The 23,422-nt window shown below is 42.2% G+C and overlaps 1 protein-coding gene across 1 annotated transcript in view; it reads left to right on the top strand.

Moving 5' to 3' along the window:
- Window positions 1–22,819, top strand: part of LOC117508564 (mitochondrial uncoupling protein 2-like) — a 35,058-nt gene extending 12,239 nt beyond the window's left edge. The window contains exons 3-6 of the mRNA XM_034168349.1: window positions 19,187–19,390; window positions 21,628–21,729; window positions 21,835–22,015; window positions 22,121–22,819. Of these exons, the coding sequence (XP_034024240.1) occupies window positions 19,187–19,390; window positions 21,628–21,729; window positions 21,835–22,015; window positions 22,121–22,235 (602 nt within the window). The 3' untranslated portion in view covers window positions 22,236–22,819. The remainder of the gene's footprint in view (window positions 1–19,186; window positions 19,391–21,627; window positions 21,730–21,834; window positions 22,016–22,120) is intronic.
- The last annotated feature ends 603 nt before the right edge of the window (window positions 22,820–23,422 follow it).

Here is a 23,422-nt window from a genome sequence, read left to right as displayed (position 1 = left end):
GATAGGGATGCACCGTTCCACAATTTTTCACTCCCGAGCCAGTCCTGATACCTGAATGTGGATATCCGCTGAAGCTGATACTATTCCGATACCAGAGCTCTGTTTGCTTTAATATTATTATTATTATCATTATTGTTTATTGTATATGAGGATACTACAATTTGCCAGAAGGTACAGCTAAAATGCAAGCCTAGATTTGATGTTTTGGTGAAAGAATTAAGTATGTTTATTTATTTTTTAGTGGTTTTCTGTGACATTTTGGAAATGCGGAAATGCAATCCTTCCTCTAAACCACACCTGGGTATTTACGGCCTGCGGACCATATCCGTCCTTTGGCTGACTCAGACCGGCCTGCAAATACCTGGAAATTAAAGAATAAAATATTTACTATTCTATCAAGTTAGTGTTGCGGGTGACCTTTGTCCACCTCCCAAGCCATTTGTGGCTGCGTGTGCATGTCCTCTGGAGTATAGCAGAGCCTGGCGCGGAGCGATTGCCCCACGCCACACAGCCTGGCATGGTGCCATCACGTATAATGGCAGAACATGGCACGGAGTGATCACCATGCGCCACATAGCCTGGTGTGGCGCCATCACGTTGCCACACAGCCTGGCACGGCGCGTTCACGTGATCCATGGGAAACTATCTGTGGGGACAGCGACGGAGATGGTGGACTGAGCCATGGATCCAGCGCCGGAGACTGTTCCGTGATCGTGAATGTTTCGTTTTCACACTCATGCGCTCTTGGTGTGCAGGCTTTTCGGTGATGGGAAAGGTGCAGATCATTGTCGTTTTGTGACTGGACCTTTATGACTGAACTAAAACTGCATTGCTTTTATTTTGAAGCCTGTTTTTATTTTGTTTTGTTTTTTTCTCAGAAATGAATAATCCAATCAATGTGCATCACTCCTCAAAAATGTCTGCTCATGCCAAAAGAGAGGGGTGGATGCTCAATGCCGAATTTTGATGAAGTTTAATAAATCCAGTTACAAGTCCTCTCTCATTGATGATCATCTGTCAGCTGTGCTTCACATTTGATACTCTTGTTAAAGATCAACAGAAACTAGATTTCTCTCACTGAATAAGAAAAAAGAACTGAAGAACACAAAATGTAAAAAGTGGTGGAAGATACAAATGTAGTCATGCACAGACATAGTGAACTGGGACACTTTTCTCTTTTTTTCTGCACAATTCAGTGACAGTGATATTGTGACTTGTCTTTAATATCTGGTTTACAATGATAATTGATGTGATGTCTTTAGAAAGCTAAGAATCTCCTTCCAACAGTAAGTTTCAGTTTCAACAGTATACTAAACTCAAAATGTGTTTTGGGGTCAATGTGACTGAAAATGATCACAAATTTAATGAGTTCAGAAATGTTTCACATTTTGTTCACTATTGTCTTTGATTGAATAAACTACATTTTTGTAAGGAACCTTTTTTTTAAATTGCCTAATCAGAAACAGTACATCTACTCGTATGCAATTTTTGGGGCGCACCTGTGAAAAAAATCAAATCAGTCAAATCTTCATTGAGGAAAAATGGCATGTCTTGAGAAAAAAGCATAGACTTTACAAAGAAAAACAGCACGCTCTTTAGAATGCTGAAACATGCACAAATGTAAAAGAATGAAATAAATAAGATAAATGGTATGCATGTTTATGTACATGTAAATGGAGCCATTGTTGGGTCAGTGGCTGAAGTTTCATCTTGTGAACACCAGATGGCACACCCGCCCGAGTATATTTGGCATTTTGAGGATGGAGTGCATTTATGTATTTCCAAAATGCCACAAGAAACCACCAAAAATGAAATGAAAGTACTTAATTTACTCATATTTGGAGTCAGTCTGGGTAAATCGTCGCACCCTTCTTTCTGGCTCCATCCGTCTTTCTGTCCCCTGGTTAAAAAAATCCTTGTGCTCCTTAATGTGGTGCATTTTCAGTTGTTTGATTCTCTGTATTGTAGGTTGCGACGGAGCTTACCGCCTCTCGGTACAACGGCTTTGCAAACATTGCATGTTGCTGTCTTGCTTTGTGGTGTTTCTACAACTAGTTAAAAATATTTCCAACCAGTGGATATGTTGTGATGAAAAGTTGGTCAGCGACAGTCAGTCCTCCTCAATGCTCGCCTGCTAGCTGGCTACAAACTGTGGATGAGATTTCCTGAATGGAGGCGTGTCTCATTACTCTGCGTCTCATTGAGACGCCCGCACTCAGAAGCCACCCAGCTGAGCAGCCAGCAGCACTTGTGGAGATGTTTCAGTTGAAAATACACGCACACACAGACGTGTCTCCTGGATTGGAAAACACCGCAGGTTGTATCGGAAACGACAACCCGCACACTTCATTTGCACAGATCTGTGGTCAAGCTGGAGGCAAAATCCTCATGTTTTGAATGTTTGGGCATTTTTAATGTGTGCACATCTTATGCAGAAATTTAACAACGTGGTACATAGATTCACATTGTTCCACTTGAAGTTGAGTGATTGTAGTTTTTGTCTTCATTAATGTAAAAATAACAGACTTTTCTTATGCTGCACTGTTTTGCATGCCACACCTCTGGCTTAGCTTTTCTTGATGCAAATTTAAAAAGTAGACCTCCAAAACTTAAGGAAAAGTGCATTGTCGATTGCTTAAAGTATCACGTTGTGTTTTGATTGTGTAAATAATGAATGGTAGCACTGGAATTAAAAAAAATGTAAATATTTTACTGGAACATCACTCAGCCCCATGGGGTATACAGCCATTGAGTGCTGAACCCAAGCCCAAGTAAATCAGGAGTATAGAAGCAGAAGAAACATACACCTTAATTTTCTCAAATCTCAGCCATATTGAGTTCACAGGCCATGAGGAAACAACAAATAACAAAAGGGCCAAAATCACACAAAACTGATAATAAACTACGCTCAATGACCGAATATAAGAAGGACACAATTGGCACAGAGGAAATTGATGCAGACACGAGAACTAAAACAAGCCTAGCAGAAGATCATCAAACCAAAATGAAACTAGAGAGAGACCTGTACACTGCTCTGTCCATCGAGGGGAAAAATAAATACAAAGAAACTGCAGGAATATTCTGTGGAAGAAATCAAACAACAAGAGAATATAGGTTTGCTACAAGGTCAGAAAAATTACTCAACATGGAAGAAATCAAAACTGAACAAAGAAATGTTATGCAATGATCTGAGCATGCCTGTGGCACATAACAGTACCTCCCCATCCCTGTCCCATAGAATGCACATCATGCTCGCAATCACAAATCAAGGACTTATGTAATGTTTGTCACAGGTTCACAGGAATGGTCATCCAGACAGTAGCCTGCCTCATCCACCAGAACTGCCAGCCACAAGCCCACTACTATACAGCCAGAAGGCAGTTGACAGTGAAAGCCGATCTCGCAGACCGAATGGTCCCCCCTAAAACTTGGTCCACCCTGCCTTCACTACATATGCGTCATCAGCCGCGGTTCATGGATTGTCACCTCGTTTCTGCTTAAAACTGCACTCCATTCATCATCTATCTCAGCGACAGATATCTGAAGCTTTTGTACAACAATCGTTTCCACATAAATTCAGGATTATTTCATCATAAAAGACGGAGGAAGCAATCAGAGCGACGCGGCTACACATGCTGCTAGCTGTTGCATTCACTGGGCATCCGTGATTTCAAAGAGTCACAGAATATCACCTCACTTCTGCATAAAACAGCCTTGTTTCTGCTTAAAACGAAGCAGTTTTAAGAGGAGGTGATGGTCTAGTGGTTAAATGTTGGGCTTGAGACCAGGGGATCCTTGGTTCAAATCCCAGCCTGACCAGAAAATCACTAAGGGCCCTTGGGCAAGGTCTTTAATCCCCTAGTTCCTCCCGGTGTGTAGTGAGCACCTTGTATGGCAGCACCCTGACATCGGGTGAATGTGAGGCATTATTGTAAAGCACTTTGAGCATCTGATGCAGATGGAAAGGCACTATATAAATGCAGTCCATTTCATTTCATCCACTTTAGAATAATTTAACAGGTTTTACCTTGTCATCTGATGGTTAATAATCCCATTAACCCATTTGATCACTTTGTGTGAAGAGACTCCATCTCAGACATGCTGCTGTGGTCTGAAATGGTGCATGTGCAGTGGAGGTAGAGCGGACCAATTTTTAGCGGTGACCGTTTGGTCTGCGACACCGGTGAGCCTTCCACCACTGAAGGGGATCGCCAAGGACATACAAGTTGCTGGTAGATATGGGTTTTACATGGGAGTTTCTGTGTAGGTTGTCCAGGTGGTTTCCATTCCATAGTAGAGAAGCTTGAATCTTCGACTGGACTGGGTTGCTTGACGTGAGGACGTTTCGCTTCAAATCGCAGAAGCTTCCTCAGCTAAAATTCTTGCTCTGGTAGTCTGACTTCCGTCTTGACTCTTGTAGAGAAGAATAAAACAGAAGCCAACAAAAGCTGGAGTTTTTAACCTAACCAGACCCCTCCTATCGAGAGGCCGACTGCTACAGACTAGTGACTAAACAATAGCTCTAATTAGCACCTATTGTGCTCTAGTTAGCACCCTCCTAATGACAGGGCAGCTATCCCTCCTAATGATGGGATGGAAGTCTCTCCTGATGGCTCCCTTGACGACTCTGCTGATGACGTGAATGACTCATTACCATGAACAAAAGACTGAAACTGCTTTGACCTGAGTACCCCATTGTAAACAGGGGACAAAGCGTGTCTGAGACCCCCTCCCTGGTTAAGGCTGGGTTTCAACTGTTTTACAAAGAATGCTTCATTGACACCTCTCTCAAACCATTTCTTCTCTCTGGCTAAGATTTTAACTTCCTTGTCCTCAAACGTGTGGTTAGTGTCTTTCAGGTGGAGATGAACTGCAGACTGAGGTCCACTGGCGCCCTCTCTGCGGTGCTGGTATAGCCTTTTGTGTAAAGGTTGCTTAGTCTCACCTACGTAGTGTTCATTACAGTTTTCCTGACATCTGATCGAATACACTACATTGCTCTGTTTGTAACTAGGGATCCTGTCCTTAGGGTGAACTAATTTCTGTCTCAAGGTGTTAACTGGTTTAAAGTAAACTGGGATTTTGTGCTGTCTGAAGATCCTCTGTAGTTTTTCCCCTACTCCTGCTAAATAAGGGAGAGACACTCCTCTTCTTCTTGTCTCCGTCTTCTGTCTATCTGGCCTCTTTGTTTTCTGGGACTTCTGCACTTTGTTCATGGACCATCGTGGGTACCCACATACTGTGAGGGCTTTCCGTACAAGTTGTTGTTCTTTAGCCCTTCCCTTTGCAGTTGTGGGCACCTGTAGGGCTCTGTGTTGAAGAGTCAATCAAATCAATACTAAAAGTTATCAGTTATCTGTTATCTGTAATAAAGATTAATTTTTTAGCAGTTTAGCTGTTTAGCATCATAATGGTTATCGAAACTTTTTGGTTAGCTGTGCCCACCTCTGAGTACTGCCTATTTGCAGCCCACTGGTGAACCAGAGAGAACCGCAACAGGGCTGTCTGTGCCTGCTGTCAGATGAGATGGCACATATCGCACATATTCTGAGGCAGATGGAACCATCACCTTTCCCTTCAGATTAGGAAAGGGAGGTGACTGGTGCCAATACACACACTCAAATGGGGACATGCCAGTAAATGACAAAGGGAGTGCATTATGGACATACTCCACCCATGCAAGACTTTTGGGACACAACAAGGGCTGAGAGGCGACCAAACAGTCCTAGGTCCAATGTAATGGCCATACTCTTATTAAAAACCTATTTAATGTCCAGGTTGTCCTCAGGGACTCTGTGAGGTCTGGCAGGTCCACAGTCAGCTGCTGCAGTTCATCCTGCAAAATAGACGTAATATAAACCGCTCTACCAAATACCTTGACCAAATAACTATGTCCAGAGGACCATTAAATAACAGTCATGTTTCATTAGCCATGAGTATCCTAACACAATGTAAGAGCGTTACATGGAGAGTTAATCACATGCGTTTGAAAGTGTTTATGATGATTAATAGACATTTGAAGATTGATGTAGGTGCATTCCTGTGTGGGATTACCACCAATAGCCAACCAGTGAGTGCATTGCCCTGAGATTCTCTACCAGGGGCTCCAAAGGAATTTTCAGCTGTTTGGCCAGGTTATCCTCTCCAATTTGTTTGTCTACACCTGAATCAGTGAAGGCAGATAAATCCAGCTGGGAAACAGGAGAAATGAGTTATACAGGAAACATGGGACGTCTTATGCAGGACAATGTGGTTGTTTGACTCAAAGTGTGGCCTCCTTTCACAGGTAAGTTTTACCCTTGTACAGAGCAAGCAGCAAGAAAGTGTTCAAAAGGTTTACAAGAAATAAACAAGCCCGTGTACCTATGCCATTGTAACTCTTTGGGGCAAGCAGGAATGACCAACCTGCATGGGCTCTGGAGACAACGACTAGGAGACATGGGTTTCACTGGGAGACATGGGGTTTCACACCAGCAGCCCACTGGTAGTGAGGTGGATCGTACCCACTCCAGCTTGTGCAATAGAGACCCTGGTCGAGTCTCTTGGTGAGTTCAGCCAAATACTCCAGGTTGGTAGCCAGGTTAAGAGGGGCAAGATGGTCTTAATGGCATCGGAGAGCCCCTTAATGAATGTGTTGCTCAATTTCAATTTATTTTCATTTATATAGCGCCAAATCACAACAAAGTTGCCTCAAGGCGCTTCACACAAGTAAGGTCTAACCTTACCAACCCCCAGAGGAAGTACACAGGCGACAGTGATAAGGACCCCTTCACACATAGTGCGAATTTGGTCAAATTGCACATTAAGTGCGCATGAAGCAGGAATCGTATGCAAACGTGTAATTTCATAGCTGCCTCTAACTCCTCGTACACCTGTTGCTAAAACTATTTGCGCACACCAGCAGCTGAAAGACAGTGCGTGCTGTGGGAGCCCATCGAACCTTCTTGCGGCAGATGTCGGTGAAATTCCAGCTGACACGCAGGAACATCTAACACTGCTCGCATGGCACTTAGAAAATGTGTGGCTATTCACACTCTTGGCATGACAACAGAGTGCAGACAATCACTGACGTACTCACAGTGAAATTTGTCTTAAGTGCCCCACGAGTGTGGCTTTGGTGTGTGCGCTGAACTGACAGGAGGTGTGGCTATGACAGAAGCGGCTGTGGAGATCTGTCATTCTGGACATCCCAGCTGGACAGTACTGTGTTTGGACAGACATGGACGAACAACTGACCACTGTGACATGTGTGTCTGTTTGCTGTCATCAAGTGGACATAAATAAAAACATATATCACTGTGGCAATGGGCTGCAGCAAGTGAGTGCATGCACATGGACAGGCTGCCCTCAGGTTGAAACGCACCATCAGACCATAACACGCAGCAGGCGATCTGACTGTCACGTCACCCACATGAGCTCTGTTCCACATGACGCAGTGTCCTGCGGCGCGCCATCCACAAGACATGCATGTCGGCAGGACATGTGTCAGCAGACGTGGACATGAATGAGCTGAGCGAACTGCTTCTCATTCATGTCATTTCATGACTACGTCAGTGACCATGGGTCATCTACAGAGGAACAGACAGATCATATTTGTATTGCCTGCTTGATGAGAGGGATGTAATTCAATGCAATGTTTTTATATGGCACGTCATTTTTATTTTTTTTTAAATACATCCATGTACTTCCTGATATGAGGCAGTGTTCAGCACCTTTTGCAGCACAGCATTAGTAGCTCACTTGGTAAAGTTTCTGACTGCAATCAGAGCTTTTGGAAGGTGCGGGTCGAATCCCATGGGTGACTTTTTTTTTTGTTTGTTTTTTTGTGCTGTGTTCCCGTGTGCACGAACCATCGCACCAGCATCGTGCATCCCTGCCCTTCGGTGTAATGTTTCATGGTGCGCATTTATCAGCTGCTCTGACGGGTGTCAGAGCATCCCTCCATTTTCCATCCATTTTCTTCCGCTTTATCCGGAGTCGGGTCGCGGGGGCAGCAGCTCGAGCAAAGCCGCCCAGGCCTCCCGATCCACACACACCTCCCCCAGCTCCTCCGGGGGAACCCCAAGGCGTTCCCAAGCCAGCCGAGAGATGTAGTCCCTCCAGCGTGTCCTGGATCTTCCCCGGGACCTCCTCCCAATGGGACGTGCCTGGATATATATATATCTATATATATATATAGATATATATATATATATATATATATATATCTATATATATATAGATAGATAGATATATATCTATATATATAGATAGATAGAGATGTAAAGTTGCAGTAATCAAGTCGCGATGTGATAAATGTGTGGACAACACGCTCAAAATCCTTGTGGGGGAGGTAAGGTTTCACCTTGCTAAGTACTCACAGTTGAAAAAAAGCTAGCTTTAACCATAGCATTGATCTGTTTGTTCAACTTAAATGACCACAGACTGGGAGAAAGGTGCCAAAGAGCCAAGAACACAATCAGTCGATGATGAGGAATTAGGATGACCAAACACAACAACTTCGGATTTGTCTTCATTCAGTTAAAAAATCTTTTATAGAAAAAGTTGAGGCTGTGGCCCACTCCGTTTCCTAATAAAATGAATTTAAATGACTAAAAAGCATAGTAACATGCTGTGCCAGTATGCTAGCCATACGAAAGGGAAAATACGTGCCTCTTAAATTTGGACTTGAAACTCTCTTCAGAATCTGACTGTTTATTGACGCAGGGAGATCATCCCACAGAACAGGGGCACGATAAGAGAAAGCTTTGTGACCCGCAGACTTTTTATTCACCCCAGGGACACAAAGTAGTCCTGTACCCTGAGAACGCAAAGCCCGGGCCAGTACGTAGGGTTTAATTAGGTCAGCTAGGTAGGGAGGTGCCAGTTTGTGAACAATTTTATAGGTTATAGGAACCTTAAAATCTGACCTCATAGGGACTGGAAGCCAGTGAAGAGATGCCAAAATGGGTGTATGGTGGTCAAACTTTCTGCTTCATGTCAAAAGACTGACAGCAGCATTTAGAACCAATTGGAGACCCCTAATGCTGGACTGTGGTAAACCAGAAAATCGAACATTGCAGTAGTTCAGTCTAGAACAGACAAATGCATGGATCAGGCTCTCAGCATCAGCCATTGAAAGGAGATGGGACGAATCTTCACTATATTTCGCAGGTGGAAGAAAGCAGTCTTCGTAATATCTCATGGAGGCCAACAGGCAATGTAGGATCAAAATTACCCTAAGGTTCCTTACTTTGTCAATGTGATGTACTGTATGACACATGAGCCTAGGATAACACCTGAATCAGTGAAGGCAGATAAATCCAGCTGGGAAACAGGAGAAATGAGTTATACAGGAAACATGGGACGTCTTATGCAGGACAATGTGGTTGTTTGACTCAAAGTGACACTTTTGACTCACCTCTAAATTATTTACACATTATTCACTTTGCATGTTTTTAGGAATCCGCTAGCTTAGCGTAGCTACTAGCTCTTAGCCGATTTAGCATGGCGGCTTCTCCTGTCTCTCCCGCACTTTTCTGCTCTGGGTGTGAAATGTTTAGTTATTCCTCGGCCTCCTTTAGCAGTAACGGTACTTGTAATAAGTGTAGCTTATTCGTAGCTTTGGAGGCCAGGCTGGGCGAATTGGAGACTCGGCTCCGCACCGTGGAAAATTCTACAGCTAGCCAGGCCCCTGTAGTCGGTGCGGACCAAGGTAGCTTAGCCGCCCTTAGTTCCCCTCTGGCAGATCCCGAGCAGCCGGGAAAGCAGGCCGACTGGGTGACTGTGAGGAGGAAGCGTAGCCCTAAACAGAAGCCCCGTGTACACCGCCAACCCGTTCACATTTCTAACCGTTTTTCCCCACTCGACGACACACCCGCCGAGGATCAAACTCTGGTTATTGGCGACTCTGTTTTGAGAAATGTGAAGTTAGCGACACCAGCAACCATAGTCAGTTGTCTTCCGGGGGCCAGAGCAGGCGACATTGAAGGAAATTTGAAACTGCTGGCTAAGGCTAAGCGTAAATTTGGTAAGATTGTAATTCACGTCTGCAGTAATGACACCCGGTTTACGCCAATCGAGGTTACTAAAATTAACATTAAATCGGTGTGTAACTTTGCAAAAACAATGTCGACTCTGTAGTTTTCTCTGGGCCCCTCCCCAATCGGACCGGGAGTGACATGTTTAGCCGCATGTTCTCCTTGAATTGCTGGCTGTCTGAGTGGTGTCCAAAAAATGAGGTGGGCTTCATAGATAATTGGCAAAGCTTCTGGGGAAAAACCTGGTCTTGTTAGGAGAGACGGCATCCATCCCACTTTGGATGGAGCAGCTCTCATTTCTAGAAATCTGGCCAATTTTCTTAAATCCTCCAAACCGTGACTATCCAGGGTTGGGACCAGGAAGCAGAGTTGTAGTCTTACACACCTCTCTGCAGCTTCTCTCCCCCTGCCATCCCCTCATTACCCATCCCCGTAGAGACGGTGCCTGCTCCCAGACTACCAATAACCAGCAAAAATCTATTTAAGCATAAAAATTCAAAAAGAAAAATAATATAGCACCTTCAACTGCACCACAGACTAAAACAGTTAAATGTGGTCTATTAAACATTAGGTCTCTCTCTTCTAAGTCCCTGTTGGTAAATGATATAATAATTGATCAACATATTGATTTATTCTGCCTTACAGAAACCTGGTTACAGCAGGATGAATATGTTAGTTTAAATGAGTCAACACCCCCGAGTCACACTAACTGTCAGAATGCTCGTAGCACGGGCCGGGGCGGAGGATTAGCAGCAATCTTCCATTCCAGCTTATTAATTAATCAAAAACCCAGACAGAGCTTTAATTCATTTGAAAGCTTGTCTCTTAGTCTTGTCCATCCAAATTGGAAGTCCCAAAAACCAGTTTTATTTGTTATTATCTATCGTCCACCTGGTCGTTACTGTGAGTTTCTCTGTGAATTTTCAGACCTTTTGTCTGACTTAGTGCTTAGCTCAGATAAGATAATTATAGTGGGCGATTTTAACATCCACACAGATACTGAGAATGACAGCCTCAACACTGCATTTAATCTATTATTAGACTCTATTGGCTTTGCTCAAAAAGTAAATGAGTCCACCCACCACTTTAATCATATCTTAGATCTTGTTCTGACTTATGGTATGGAAATAGAAGACTTAACAGTATTCCCTGAAAACTCCCTTCTGTCTGATCATTTCTTAATAACATTTCCATTACTCTGATGGACTACCCAGCAGTGGGGAATAAGTTTCATTACACTAGAAGTCTTTCAGAAAGCGCTGTAACTAGGTTTAAGGATATGATTCCTTCTTTATGTTCTCTAATGCCATATACCAACACAGTGCAGAGTAGCTACCTAAACTCTGTAAGGGAGATAGAGTATCTCGTCAATAGTTTTACATCCTCATTGAAGACAACTTTGGATGCTGTAGCTCCTCTGAAAAAGAGAGCTTTAAATCAGAAGTGTCTGACTCCGTGGTATAACTCACAAACTCGTAGCTTAAAGCAGATAACCCGTAAGTTGGAGAGGAAATGGCGTCTCACTAATTTAGAAGATCTTCACTTAGCCTGGAAAAAGAGTCTGTTGCTCTATAAAAAAGCCCTCCGTAAAGCTAGGACATCTTTCTACTCATCACTAATTGAAGAAAATAAGAACAACCCCAGGTTTCTTTTCAGCACTGTAGCCAGGCTGACAAAGAGTCAGAGCTCTATTGAGCTGAGTATTCCATTAACTTTAACTAGTAATGACTTCATGACTTTCTTTGCTAACAAAATTTTAACTATTAGAGAAAAAATTACTCATAACCATCCCAAAGACGTATCGTTATCTTTGGCTGCTTTCAGTGATGCCGGTATTTGGTTAGACTCTTTCTCTTCGATTGTTCTGTCTGAGTTATTTTCATTAGTTACTTCATCCAAACCATCAACATGTTTATTAGACCCCATTCCTACCAGGCTGCTCAAGGAAGCCCTACCATTATTTAATGCTTCGATCTTAATATGATCAATCTATCTTTGTTAGTTGGCTATGTACCACAGGCTTTTAAGGTGGCAGTAATTAAACCATTACTTAAAAAGCCATCACTTGACCCAGCTATCTTAGCTAATTATAGGCCAATCTCCAACCTTCCTTTTCTCTCAAAAATTCTTGAAAGGGTAGTTGTAAAACAGCTAACTGATCATCTGCAGAGGAATGGTCTATTTGAAGAGTTTCAGTCAGGTTTTAGAATTCATCATAGTACAGAAACAGCATTAGTGAAGGTTACAAATGATCTTCTTATGGCCTCGGACAGTGGACTTATCTCTGTGCTTGTTCTGTTAGACCTCAGTGCTGCTTTTGATACTGTTGACCATAAAATTTATTACAGAGATTAGAGCATGCCATAGGTATTAAAGGCACTGCGCTGCGGTGGTTTGAATCATATTTGTCTAATAGATTACAATTTGTTCATGTAAATGGGGAATCTTCTTCACAGACTAAAGTTAATTATGGAGTTCCACAAGGTTCTGTGCTAGGACCAATTTATTCACTTTATACATGCTTCCCTTAGGCAGTATTATTAGACGGTATTGCTTAAATTTTCATTGTTACGCAGATGATACCCAGCTTTATCTATCCATGAAGCCAGAGGACACACACCAATTAGCTAAACTGCAGGATTGTCTTACAGACATAAAGACATGGATGACCTCTAATTTCCTGCTTTTAAACTCAGATAAAACTGAAGTTATTGTACTTGGCCCCACAAATCTTAGAAACATGGTGTCTAACCAGATCCTTACTCTGGATGGCATTACCCTGACCTCTAGTAATACTGTGAGAAATCTTGGAGTCATTTTTGATCAGGATATGTCATTCAAAGCGCATATTAAACAAATATGTAGGACTGCTTTTTTGCATTTACGCAATATCTCTAAAATCAGAAAGGTCTTGTCTCAGAGTGATGCTGAAAAACTAATTCATGCATTTATTTCCTCTAGGCTGGACTATTGTAATTCATTATTATTAGGTTGTCTTAAAAGTTCCCTAAAAAGCCTTCAGTTAATTCAAAATGCTGCAGCTAGAGTACTGACGGGGACTAGAAGGAGAGAGCATATCTCACCCATATTGGCCTCTCTTCATTGGCTTCCTGTTAATTCTAGAATAGAATTTAAAATTCTTCTTCTTACTTATAAGGTTTTGAATAATCAGGTCCCATCTTATCTTAGGGACCTCGTAGTACCATATCACCCCAATAGAGCGCTTCGCTCTCAGACTGCAGGCTTACTTGTAGTTCCTAGGGTTTGTAAGAGTAGAATGGGAGGCAGAGCCTTCAGCTTTCAGGCTCCTCTCCTGTGGAACCAGCTCCCAATTCAGATCAGGGAGACAGACACCCTCTCTACTTTTAAGATTAGGCTTAAAACTTTCCTTTTTGCTAAAGCTTATAGTTAGGGCTGGATCAGGTGACCCTGAACCATCCCTTAGTTATGCTGCTATAGACGTAGACTGCTGGGGGGTTCCCATGATGCACTGTTTCTTTCTCTTTTTGCTCTGTATGCACCACTCTGCATTTAATCATTAGTGATCGATCTCTGCTCCCCTCCACAGCATGTCTTTTTCCTGGTTCTCTCCCTCAGCCCCAACCAGTCCCAGCAGAAGACTGCCCCTCCCTGAGCCTGGTTCTGCTGGAGGTTTCTTCCTGTTAAAAGGGAGTTTTTCCTTCCCACTGTAGCCAAGTGCTTGCTCACAGGGGGTCGTTTTGACCGTTGGGGTTTTACATAATTATTGTATGGCCTTGCCTTACAATATAAAGCGCCTTGGGGCAACTGTTTGTTGTGATTTGGCGCTATATAAAAAAATTGATTGATTGATTGATTGATTGATAAGCATTAGCTGGTCAAATTGATGCTGATGTCTCACTGGACAAAGACCCATCATTTCAGTCTTTTCAGAGATTAAAAGTAGGAAGCTGCTAGACATCCAGGTTTTCAGTGATGCAAGGCAATCTTCTAAGGATTGTTGTGAACTGCCAGTCATGCCAGAATATGTCCCTCAAAGACCTAACAAAGGACATCAGAGAAAATCCTTGCTGATCTGCAGACTGGGGAACCCTAATCCCACAACACCACAGCCCATTCTCTCATTCGTCTGGTCATGTGGGTGATCAGAAATTCCTGTGAGGTATCACGTTGGCTGAAGACTGAGCGTCATGGTGGACAGAGAGATAAATGAGGTGCAGATCTGTAGATCACCACCATCTGGGATTATTGTCAATGTACTGGAGGAGAAACTGAGCCCAGGTACTGCATTGCTGCTGCTTCTACTGCTGCTGGGGAGGAGCCATAAGATGGGCTTGCCCGGCTGTTCAGCCAGTCCAACCGTTTGAGTGTTGTTAGAAGGAAAGGTGTGATGCAACACAGTGGTAAACATACCACTGTCCCAGCTTTTTTGAAACGTGTTGCAGGCATCCATTTCAAAATGAGCAAATATTTGCACAAAACAATAAAGTTTATCAGTTTGAACATTAAATATTTTGTCTTTGTGGTGTATTCAATTGAATATAGATTGAAGAGGATTTGCAAATCATTGTATTCTGTTTTATTTACATTTCACACAATGTCCCAACTTCATTGGAATTGGGGTTGTACATTAAATAGGGTTTTCATTGTTAAATTTGAGTGCCAAGATGGTGCCGTTGTGTCTGGCTGCTCGTCTGCTGCTTCCCAGTCTGTTTGTTATTTTATTGTTTTTAACTTGTGCTATTTTTTAATCAGAGTCAAGGTGGGTGTATGATCGCCAAACGCTGCTGGATCTCCAGCCCCCGGTTTGGGGTGTGGTTTCCGCCCCAATTTTTATCAGAGGTTCCGGCTTTTCTGTGCCAGGCTCCTACGCTGCCTTTTGGCCGAAAGTGCAGTCGTCACCGCTTGAGACGAAGTGGCCGTCTGGTGAAGCTGAAGCTCTGTTTGGTGTCTGCACGAGCTGTGCACAGAATTCTGGCGGGATCTGTGCTCCCCTGGTGCCATGTGGATCCGGTCAAAGCCTGTGTGGTGCCACAGGTCGTCTCTTGAGGACTGTCGGCCCAGCCGTCCACGTCTTCGTCGGGTTGATGTGCGGCAGCGGCACTCTCGGAACCTGGGCTTGCTTCACCGGGTTCCAAACAGTCAGTCTGTCATCCCCACTGACACTCTTACCCTAGGTCTCATTAACATCAGATCATTACCCTCAAAATCTCTATTGATTAATGATCTAATCATGGATAATCATTTCGATATGATTGACTTATGTGAAACCTGGCTCAAACCCACAACTCTCCTTCCTCTGAATGAGGTCTGCCCACCAGCGTATACATTTAGTCACATATCTCGTGGTGTGAAGCAAGGTAGGGGTGTTGCTTTTATTTTATAAATCTAGGTTTTGTTTATTAGGTGTTGGGGGTCACAAATATAATTCCTTTGAGCATCTGACTCTCCGTTATGCCCATGATGCTAAGTACTGTCAGGGTCATAAAACTGGAGCTCAGCTATGTTATTTTGTCAGTGTTTATAGGCCCCCTGGCCCATATTCTGATTTCTTAGATGAATTTGGTGCATTCATCTATAGTTTGTCGACTAGTATAGACAACATTTTGATTATTGTTGACTTTAACATTTATATAAATAAGCCCTCTGATCCCCTCTGCAAATCATTTATGCAAATTGTGGATGCGTTAGGATTCCAACAATGCATTCAGGACCCGGTGCTCATTAGTGGAAATACCCTGGATCTGGTTCTTGCACGTGGGTTTGCTGTCACAAATATCGACATCTTGCCTCTTGCATCTATGGTCTCAGACCACTCACTTATCAGGTTTACATTTACATTCACGAGATTAGTGGAACAACAACTTTGTCTACTACTGCGGCATCATATTAAACCCTCAACTATGATTGAACTCAAGGCTAGACTACCTGATATTTTAACTTCAAGTTTGGAGAATGCTCAGTCAGTAGACAGCCTTGTGGATAGTTTAAATTCAGCACTTAAAACTACACTTGATAAGATTTCGCCTCCTCTTTTGGGGCCACATCCTCCCAAGGCACAGTCACCTTGGTTCAATGGTTACTTGTGTGACCTCAGGCGGAAGGCTCGAGATTTGGAACAGAAATGGCGTAGTTCCAAATTAGAGGTGTTCTGCCTTGTGTGGCAGTATGCTATTTTAGATTATAGGCATGCACTACTGGCCACAAAGTGGGCCTATTACTCTGATTTGATCAGTAAAAACAAACATAATTCAAAGTTCTGGTTAGACACAGTAGCATTTCACATTCACAGGCAGCCACCTGTTAGTCGTTCTCCCTTTTCAGCACAGGATTTCTTGGATTATTTCAAGAAGAAAATAGAAGATATTAGGCTGAGCATATCTCAGCACACCTCGGCCCAGCCATTAACACCTACTATGGAGGTGTGCGCTACCACTGAGGTGTTACCTAGATTTACAGAATTTAATAGTATCTCTCTAGGCGTCTTGACAAAATGACAAAACTCGTGTCTACAAAAAGCACAACCTGTTTATTTGATCCTATACCAACAAAACTGTTTAAGGACCTCTAGCCCACTCTTGGGCCAACTGTGCTGGAAATTATCAGTCTCTCATTACCCTCTGGATCTGTTCCGAAAGGTTTTAAATCTGCAGTGATTAACCCATTACTTAAGAAATCTAATCTTGACCCTTGAAAATTACAGGCTGATGTCAAATTTATCATTCTGTTCCAAAACTTTAGAAAAGGTGGTTTCACGGCAGCTCATAGACCACCTCACTGAGAATAATCTTTTTGAGCCACTGCAGTGTCTGCTTTTAGGAAATATCACTCCACAGAGACAGCGCTCACTATAGTAGTGAATGATCTTCTGCGAGCAATGGACTCAGACACCACTACGGTTTTGGTGTTGTTAGATCTCAGTGCTGCGTTTGATACCATGGATCATCATATTTTGCGTGATAGGTTGGAGAATCTTTTTGGGATTACTGGAAGTGCTCTTGTGTGGTTGACATCATACCTGTCCAGTTGTTCTCAATGTGTTTTGTATAATAACACTACCTCTAACCTTAGTGACATGAGATTTCAGGTTCCACAGGGATCCGTTTTAGGCTCCTTGCTTTTCTCCCTGTATGTAGCACTCCTTGGGTGTATACTGCGGAGTTTTGGGATTGCCTTTCATTGTTATGCTGATGATACTCAGTTGTCCATGCCGATAACTGCGGGAAATCTCATTCCCATAAAATCCCTGGAGGACTGTCTTCTATCAGTGAGAAGCTAGATGTCTAGTAACTACCTACTTTTAATTTTTCAAATTTTTCAATTTCAAAACTGAATTTTAAAAATTTTAAACTTTGATAAGACTGAAATGATGGTTCTTGGTCCAGTGAGATCGGCATCAAATTGACTAGCTAGCGCTCGGCCTGGGTTCGTGTGTCATACATCATACGGACAAAGTAAGGAACCTTGGGGTAATTTTTGATCCCACATTGTCCTTTGACCTCCACATCAGTGATGTTACTAGGACTGCTTTTTTTCCATCTGCCAAATATAGCGAGGATCCACCCCATCGTGTTTATGGCTGATGCTGAGACCCTGATTCATGCTTTTGTATCTTCTAGACTAGATTATTGTAATGTTCTATTTTCAGGGTTACCGCAGTCCAGCATTAGGGGTCTTCAGCTGGTTCAGAATGCTGCCGCCAGACTTTTGACATGTAGCAGAAGGTCTGAACATATCACTCCCATTTTGGCATATTCACACTGGCTCTCTGTCTCTGTGAGAGCAGATTTTAAGGTTTAGTTATTGACTTATAAAATTGTTCATGGACTGGCGCCATCTTATTTGGCTGATCTGGTGGAACCTTACGTGCCGGCCCGGGCTTTGTGTTCACAGGATGCGGGACTTCTCTGTGTTCCCAAGGTGAAGAAGAAGTCAGCGGGTCAAAGAGCTTTTTCTCATCTTGGACCCACCCTGTGGAACGGTCTTCCTGCGACCGTAAGGCAGTCAGAGTCCGTGGACATTTTTAAGTCAAGACCTAAAACCCATTTTTATTCTCTTTCTTATGAATAGTTTTTATTTTTTATCTGGTTTATTCTTTTACTTCTGTTTTTAATTATGTATTTGAATTTTTTATTCATTTTAAATTATTTATTCTGTGTGAGGCCCCTTGAAACAGCTTTTGTTGTGATTTGGCACACTATAAGATGATTAAATTGAATTGAAAATTTAATTACAATTAAATGGCCACAAAATCTGTAATCTGGATCAGCTCCATATCAAACTTTGTCAGTCATTAAAGGATACCATCCTACACAACACTTTCAAATATGAAAGAAATATGTTTTTTTTTTTTTTTTTAGATGAGCATGGAGAGTTGGACATCGGAGAGAAGGGCACTGAAAGTCAGTCTCAGTAGTGAAGAGTACATGTGTGTGAATTAGGGGGAGCATGGTGGAATAGTGTGGTTACAAGGAGTACAGTTGGTGAAAGTCGAGTTTAAAAATACTTGGGGCTAACAATCCAAAGTAATGTGGTAAGGAGGCGAAGAAGAGACTGTGGACAGAATAGACTGGTTGGAGAAAGGTGGCAGGAGTGACTTGTGATATATGCAAGCGTGAAAGGGCTTCTTTACAAGACTAGTGAGAGCAACTATGTTGTACAGCTTAGAAGCTGTGGCATTAACAAAAAGGCAGGTGGCAGAGCTGAAGATACTGATGCTTTCTTTGGGATTGACTAGAATGGGCAGAATTAGGAATGAACATATCAGAGGTACAGCACAGATAGAACTGTTTGGAGACAAAGTGAGAGATGTGAGATTGAGATGGTTTGGACATGTACCGAGGGGGGAGCCAAGGGGTATATAGAGAGAAGGATGCTGAGGATGGAGCTATGCAGAGGACGGGTGAGATAGAGAAAAGTGATCTGCTGTGTAGAACCCTTACGATAGCAACTGAAGAAAGAATACATTTTCTGAAAGGTGTCTTGGGAGACAGACTCCACAGTCACAGTTCAAGCTGTGTTTCTTATGGAACATCTTTTAAATACAATCTTATCTTAAAAAAACATAATTCCATCTGCCAGCATTTGTCACTGTCTTCATCATAAAATTGACATCTCTTGTCTGCTCTGTTAACTTTTGGATTGAAAGCTCAGGCAGGAATTGCTTACGTCAGTTATTTATAACCCAGATGTTGGAATCGGGACTCGACTGCTGGCCGGTTGCAGCACAGGAGCCATGGCGGTGGCCTTCGCCCAGCCTACAGATGTGGTAAAAGTGAGGTTCCAGGCTCAAGTCCGGCTGCCTGACAGTGGGTCTGTGAAACGATACAGTGGCACTATTAATGCCTATAAAACCATTGCCAGGGATGAGGGTATAAAAGGACTCTGGAAAGGTAAAGTATAATGATATTAGTAAATATGCTGTTGTCGTTTTATTGTTGCCAAAAGAATGAATGGTGAGCAGCAATGTGATGGTTTTGCCATTAAGCGGAAGTCCTATAAAGGCCCATCAGTACTTATGCCAGATTTCGTAGCGTGAAGTGGATTAGAATCTGCGACTCCCCCTGGACAGTATGTCAGTCCATTGCAGTTTACTTCCTCAGCAAAGACCGATACCTATTTACAGTTGGGATGACTGACACAATGCAGATGAAGTGTCTTGTGCAAGGACACAGACTGATCATCCGAGTGGGAATTGATCCCAAGTCTACTTATTGACAATGAAAATAAAAGGAAATCATGTAACATTTGAAGGAGCTCAGACAAGATTCCAAAACTCTATGGGAATACTAAAGGTATTTAAATTTTAGCCCAAGTGAGCAGGAATCCAATAGTACTTTTACTAGCATAAGCACCAATTGGACCACCTTTGGTGATGCCCCTGAATATAGTTTACATGTTGCACTGATGCAGCTCCACATAAACTCATGATGGAAAGAAAGTGTAAAACACACATATGCCTCATCGAAAACTGGTCCAATATGTGGAAAGTTTCTGTTCAACTCAGCACTTCACTTATCTGTTTATAACTGCTGTAATATGTGATCATTCACGCCTGCCCGACCACATGTCCCTCCCGACGTTGCCTCAGTGTTTTCGTGGTTTGCTCATACAAGCTGATTTGCCCTGATTTGTACTTATTCGTACTATGTGTAAAGGGGCCCTAACCAGTGGGTCCTGATCCTGGACCTATATTTTAAACTGGTGTCAAGAAGAGCACATATGATGGGATTCACAGATTTGACTGCTTGAACCGGTATACCAAATTCTTGATCACAGCCTGACAACACTGTATGTCAGAGACTGTGCAGAGTATGCTTGTACTCTCATATTTGGAGAATCCACTGAATAATTAAAAAAAAATGTTATGATAGGACACATACAGTTTGTTTATAGATGATTTCTTGTAGTTCCACCAAAGTTGAGCTGTGTACATATAGGCGAGTAGTATGAACGAAACATGATTAAGGTAACATCAAGATTACACATATGAAATTTGCGTAGGATCATATTCTCTTGAGCATATATCTGCCTGATTGTCTGGCTATAGCAAGGTCATCACGTAGGTCATTATTGATTATGTGTCCGAGGTACCTACATGAGTCAGCTTCATTCAGTACTTCACCATTTAGTTTAAACACTGGCAAATCTGCCCCTTTTAGATAGCTGCCCCTAAAGGACATTACCACATTCATCTTGGGGTTGTATAGTACACAGTGGTTGTCACCAAACACATATTTTCAAGTTTGCTGAGCCCTGGCATTGAGGGTGCAGTTAGCATCAGGTCATCTGTATACAGAATGTGGTTGATTAGTATGCCACTATAATAAATGTGCAAAGTGTGATGGGGCCCTTAGTCTGTTGACCCCACCACGACCTGGACCCGGATAAGCAGCAGAAAATGAATGAATGAAATGTGTATTTTCTGAACTTGCTTGTTCCAGTTAAGGGTCACAGGGGCTGAAACCTATCCCATTGGTCATTGAGTGAGAAACAGGATACACCATGGACAGGCTGACAGTCTATTACAGGGTGCAATTCTACATATCTTCTATATATAAGAATTGCTAAAGGTAAGTATTCGGGCATGACCCCAAGGCAGAGACATTAGTCACTCATAGTCGTCACAGCAGATCCCATGTCGATCTGCACAACAAGGGAAATTGACCATATAATCTGGAGTAGAACACTAAAGATATAATGTGGAGTTGAAACCAAAACATGACCCATGATAAACTGCTGCAAAACTTTGACATTGGCATGTGTTGTGTGACATGTTTTTACCTGACTTTTCTCAAAATGAAAGGACTTTGTTCTGTTTATTCTCTGCCATTCGGCCAAATTGTATCAAAACTCTTTGAATTATTTGGTTAAAACTGAAAACAATACCCAGATGTATTACCACACATGGGTGTATTAAATAAATCTTCCTTGTCTTGAGTTCCCTTTCAGATAGTGGTGTATGAAGCCTGGGCCTAAAAATGGCCCCACGAATACCGTTGTATAAAAAGGATCGTAGTGACTTTTCACCTTAAGGAATAGCAAAACCTAAATTTGAAATATTTGGAGAAAAACTCTGATACAATAATAATAATAATAATATCATTCAAGACCCGTATTGCCGTTTCAGGTTCTCTGCCAAATATAGCCCGTAATGCCATTGTAAACTGTTCAGAGCTGGTAACGTATGACATCATAAAAGACCTCATCCTGAAGTCCAACCTGATGACAGGTAAGTAGAGGCCCTATCCTGACCACTTCACCAACACTCTGTCTTATTGTTTTCGTTGTTTCTGATGACCTTTAGAACTAATGGTAGTCCTTTTGTTTTCCACAGACAATATGCCGTGTCACTTCACAGCAGGCTTTGCAGCAGGTTTCTGCACCACTATTGTAGCATCACCTGTGGATGTAGTTAAAACACGCTACATGAATTCCGTGCCGGGGCAGTACAGTGGTTCTTTGAACTGTGCCTTCACCATGTTGGTTAAAGAAGGACCCACAGCTTTTTATAAGGGGTATGTTGTAACATTATCACAAGCAAACATGTCAGAATCACTAAAGTTTAACAACTTTGATTCAACTTTCAGCTTTTTTTTTCTCAATTAATTGATTTCTTTTAGATTTATGCCATCTTTTCTTCGCCTGGGGTCCTGGAACATCGTGATGTTTGTGAGCTACGAGCAGATACAGAGAGGTGCGATGAAGATGTGGCAGTTCTTGGAGTCCTCCCAGTGAGCTCTCTGTCACACGGCAGCATGCAGTCTGACTGGTAACACCGGCTGGTGTGCTGGCCCTCAGGGAAAATACACATGTGCCCCACGCCTTGTTTGAAAACAACTTACCAACTGATAATTACACCGACACACAGAGACAAATCAGGTGTAAATGGGGTGCATTTATTTCCAGTTCTGCATTTAAACACCTAAACATTCTAGTTGATTGGGGTTTTTATGGGCTAATGTCAGGTTTCGGGTGATTATTTTCCCTTGACAGCTGTGATGCCAGAACAGGGATACAGAATTGCCCTCCAGCTGCACATGTGTGCAGTCACACTTTATTATACACAATAGATTCAACAAAATCTGATTTTCACCAAATTTAAACTGGACATGTTAAAGTACAGGAGCCACAACACTTCCAAATTAAGCTATTAGCAAATGCAGATATCATGTACAAATTGGAAAAAAACTGCATCTATTCAGTAACAGGTACAGTAGTTGCATCAAAAAAAACATCTTGCGGATTGTAAAGTGCATAAAATGGTGATTCTGACAGGGCTGTGAAAACTGCGGATCAGCAGGATTCTTATGGAGCTAAATCAAGGCCAAAAGTTTTGTAATCTGAAAATAAAAAAAGATTGCAAAAATAAATTTTGAAACTGAAAATTAAAGTTTTGTAATCTGAAAATAAAAAAGGTAGAAAAAAATCAAATTTCAAACTGAAAATTCAATGTTTGTTCTTGAATTTTTATAATAATTTAAAAAGTATTATCAAAATAAAAATAAGTGTAAGATATATATTCTTCAGTTTAAATACATTTTTGATTCAGCTCTGTAATTTTTTTGATCAAATAATTTATTTTCATTCAAATTTCTTTTTTTCACTTTCAAATCTTTTTTTCACTTTCAGATCTTATTTTTTCAGTTTCAAACTTTTGGCTCCGTTCTGGCGTGGGAGGGCGTGGCTTCGATTGAGAGGGGCGTGGAATTGTGAGTGACAGCAGAGCAATCAGTCCTCACATGATGTTGCTTTCAGGAAACGTGGGTACTTTGATAGATAATGACTCTGCTCCCATCTCCATCGTGGATTACTACACGTTTGGCACGTGAAAGAAAACAGAGAGAATGAAAGCTTATTACGAGGCTTTAAACCCTCGAGATAAAGCTGTTTATTGTGATCGATGTGTAGCAGTTGGTTCAGTG

Source organism: Thalassophryne amazonica, chromosome 4 (genome assembly GCF_902500255.1).
Source record: "Thalassophryne amazonica chromosome 4, fThaAma1.1, whole genome shotgun sequence".
Lineage (NCBI taxonomy): Eukaryota > Metazoa > Chordata > Actinopteri > Batrachoidiformes > Batrachoididae > Thalassophryne > Thalassophryne amazonica.
The sequence above is the reverse complement of the archived record's forward strand: the minus strand, read 5'-3'. Positions and strand labels throughout refer to the sequence as shown.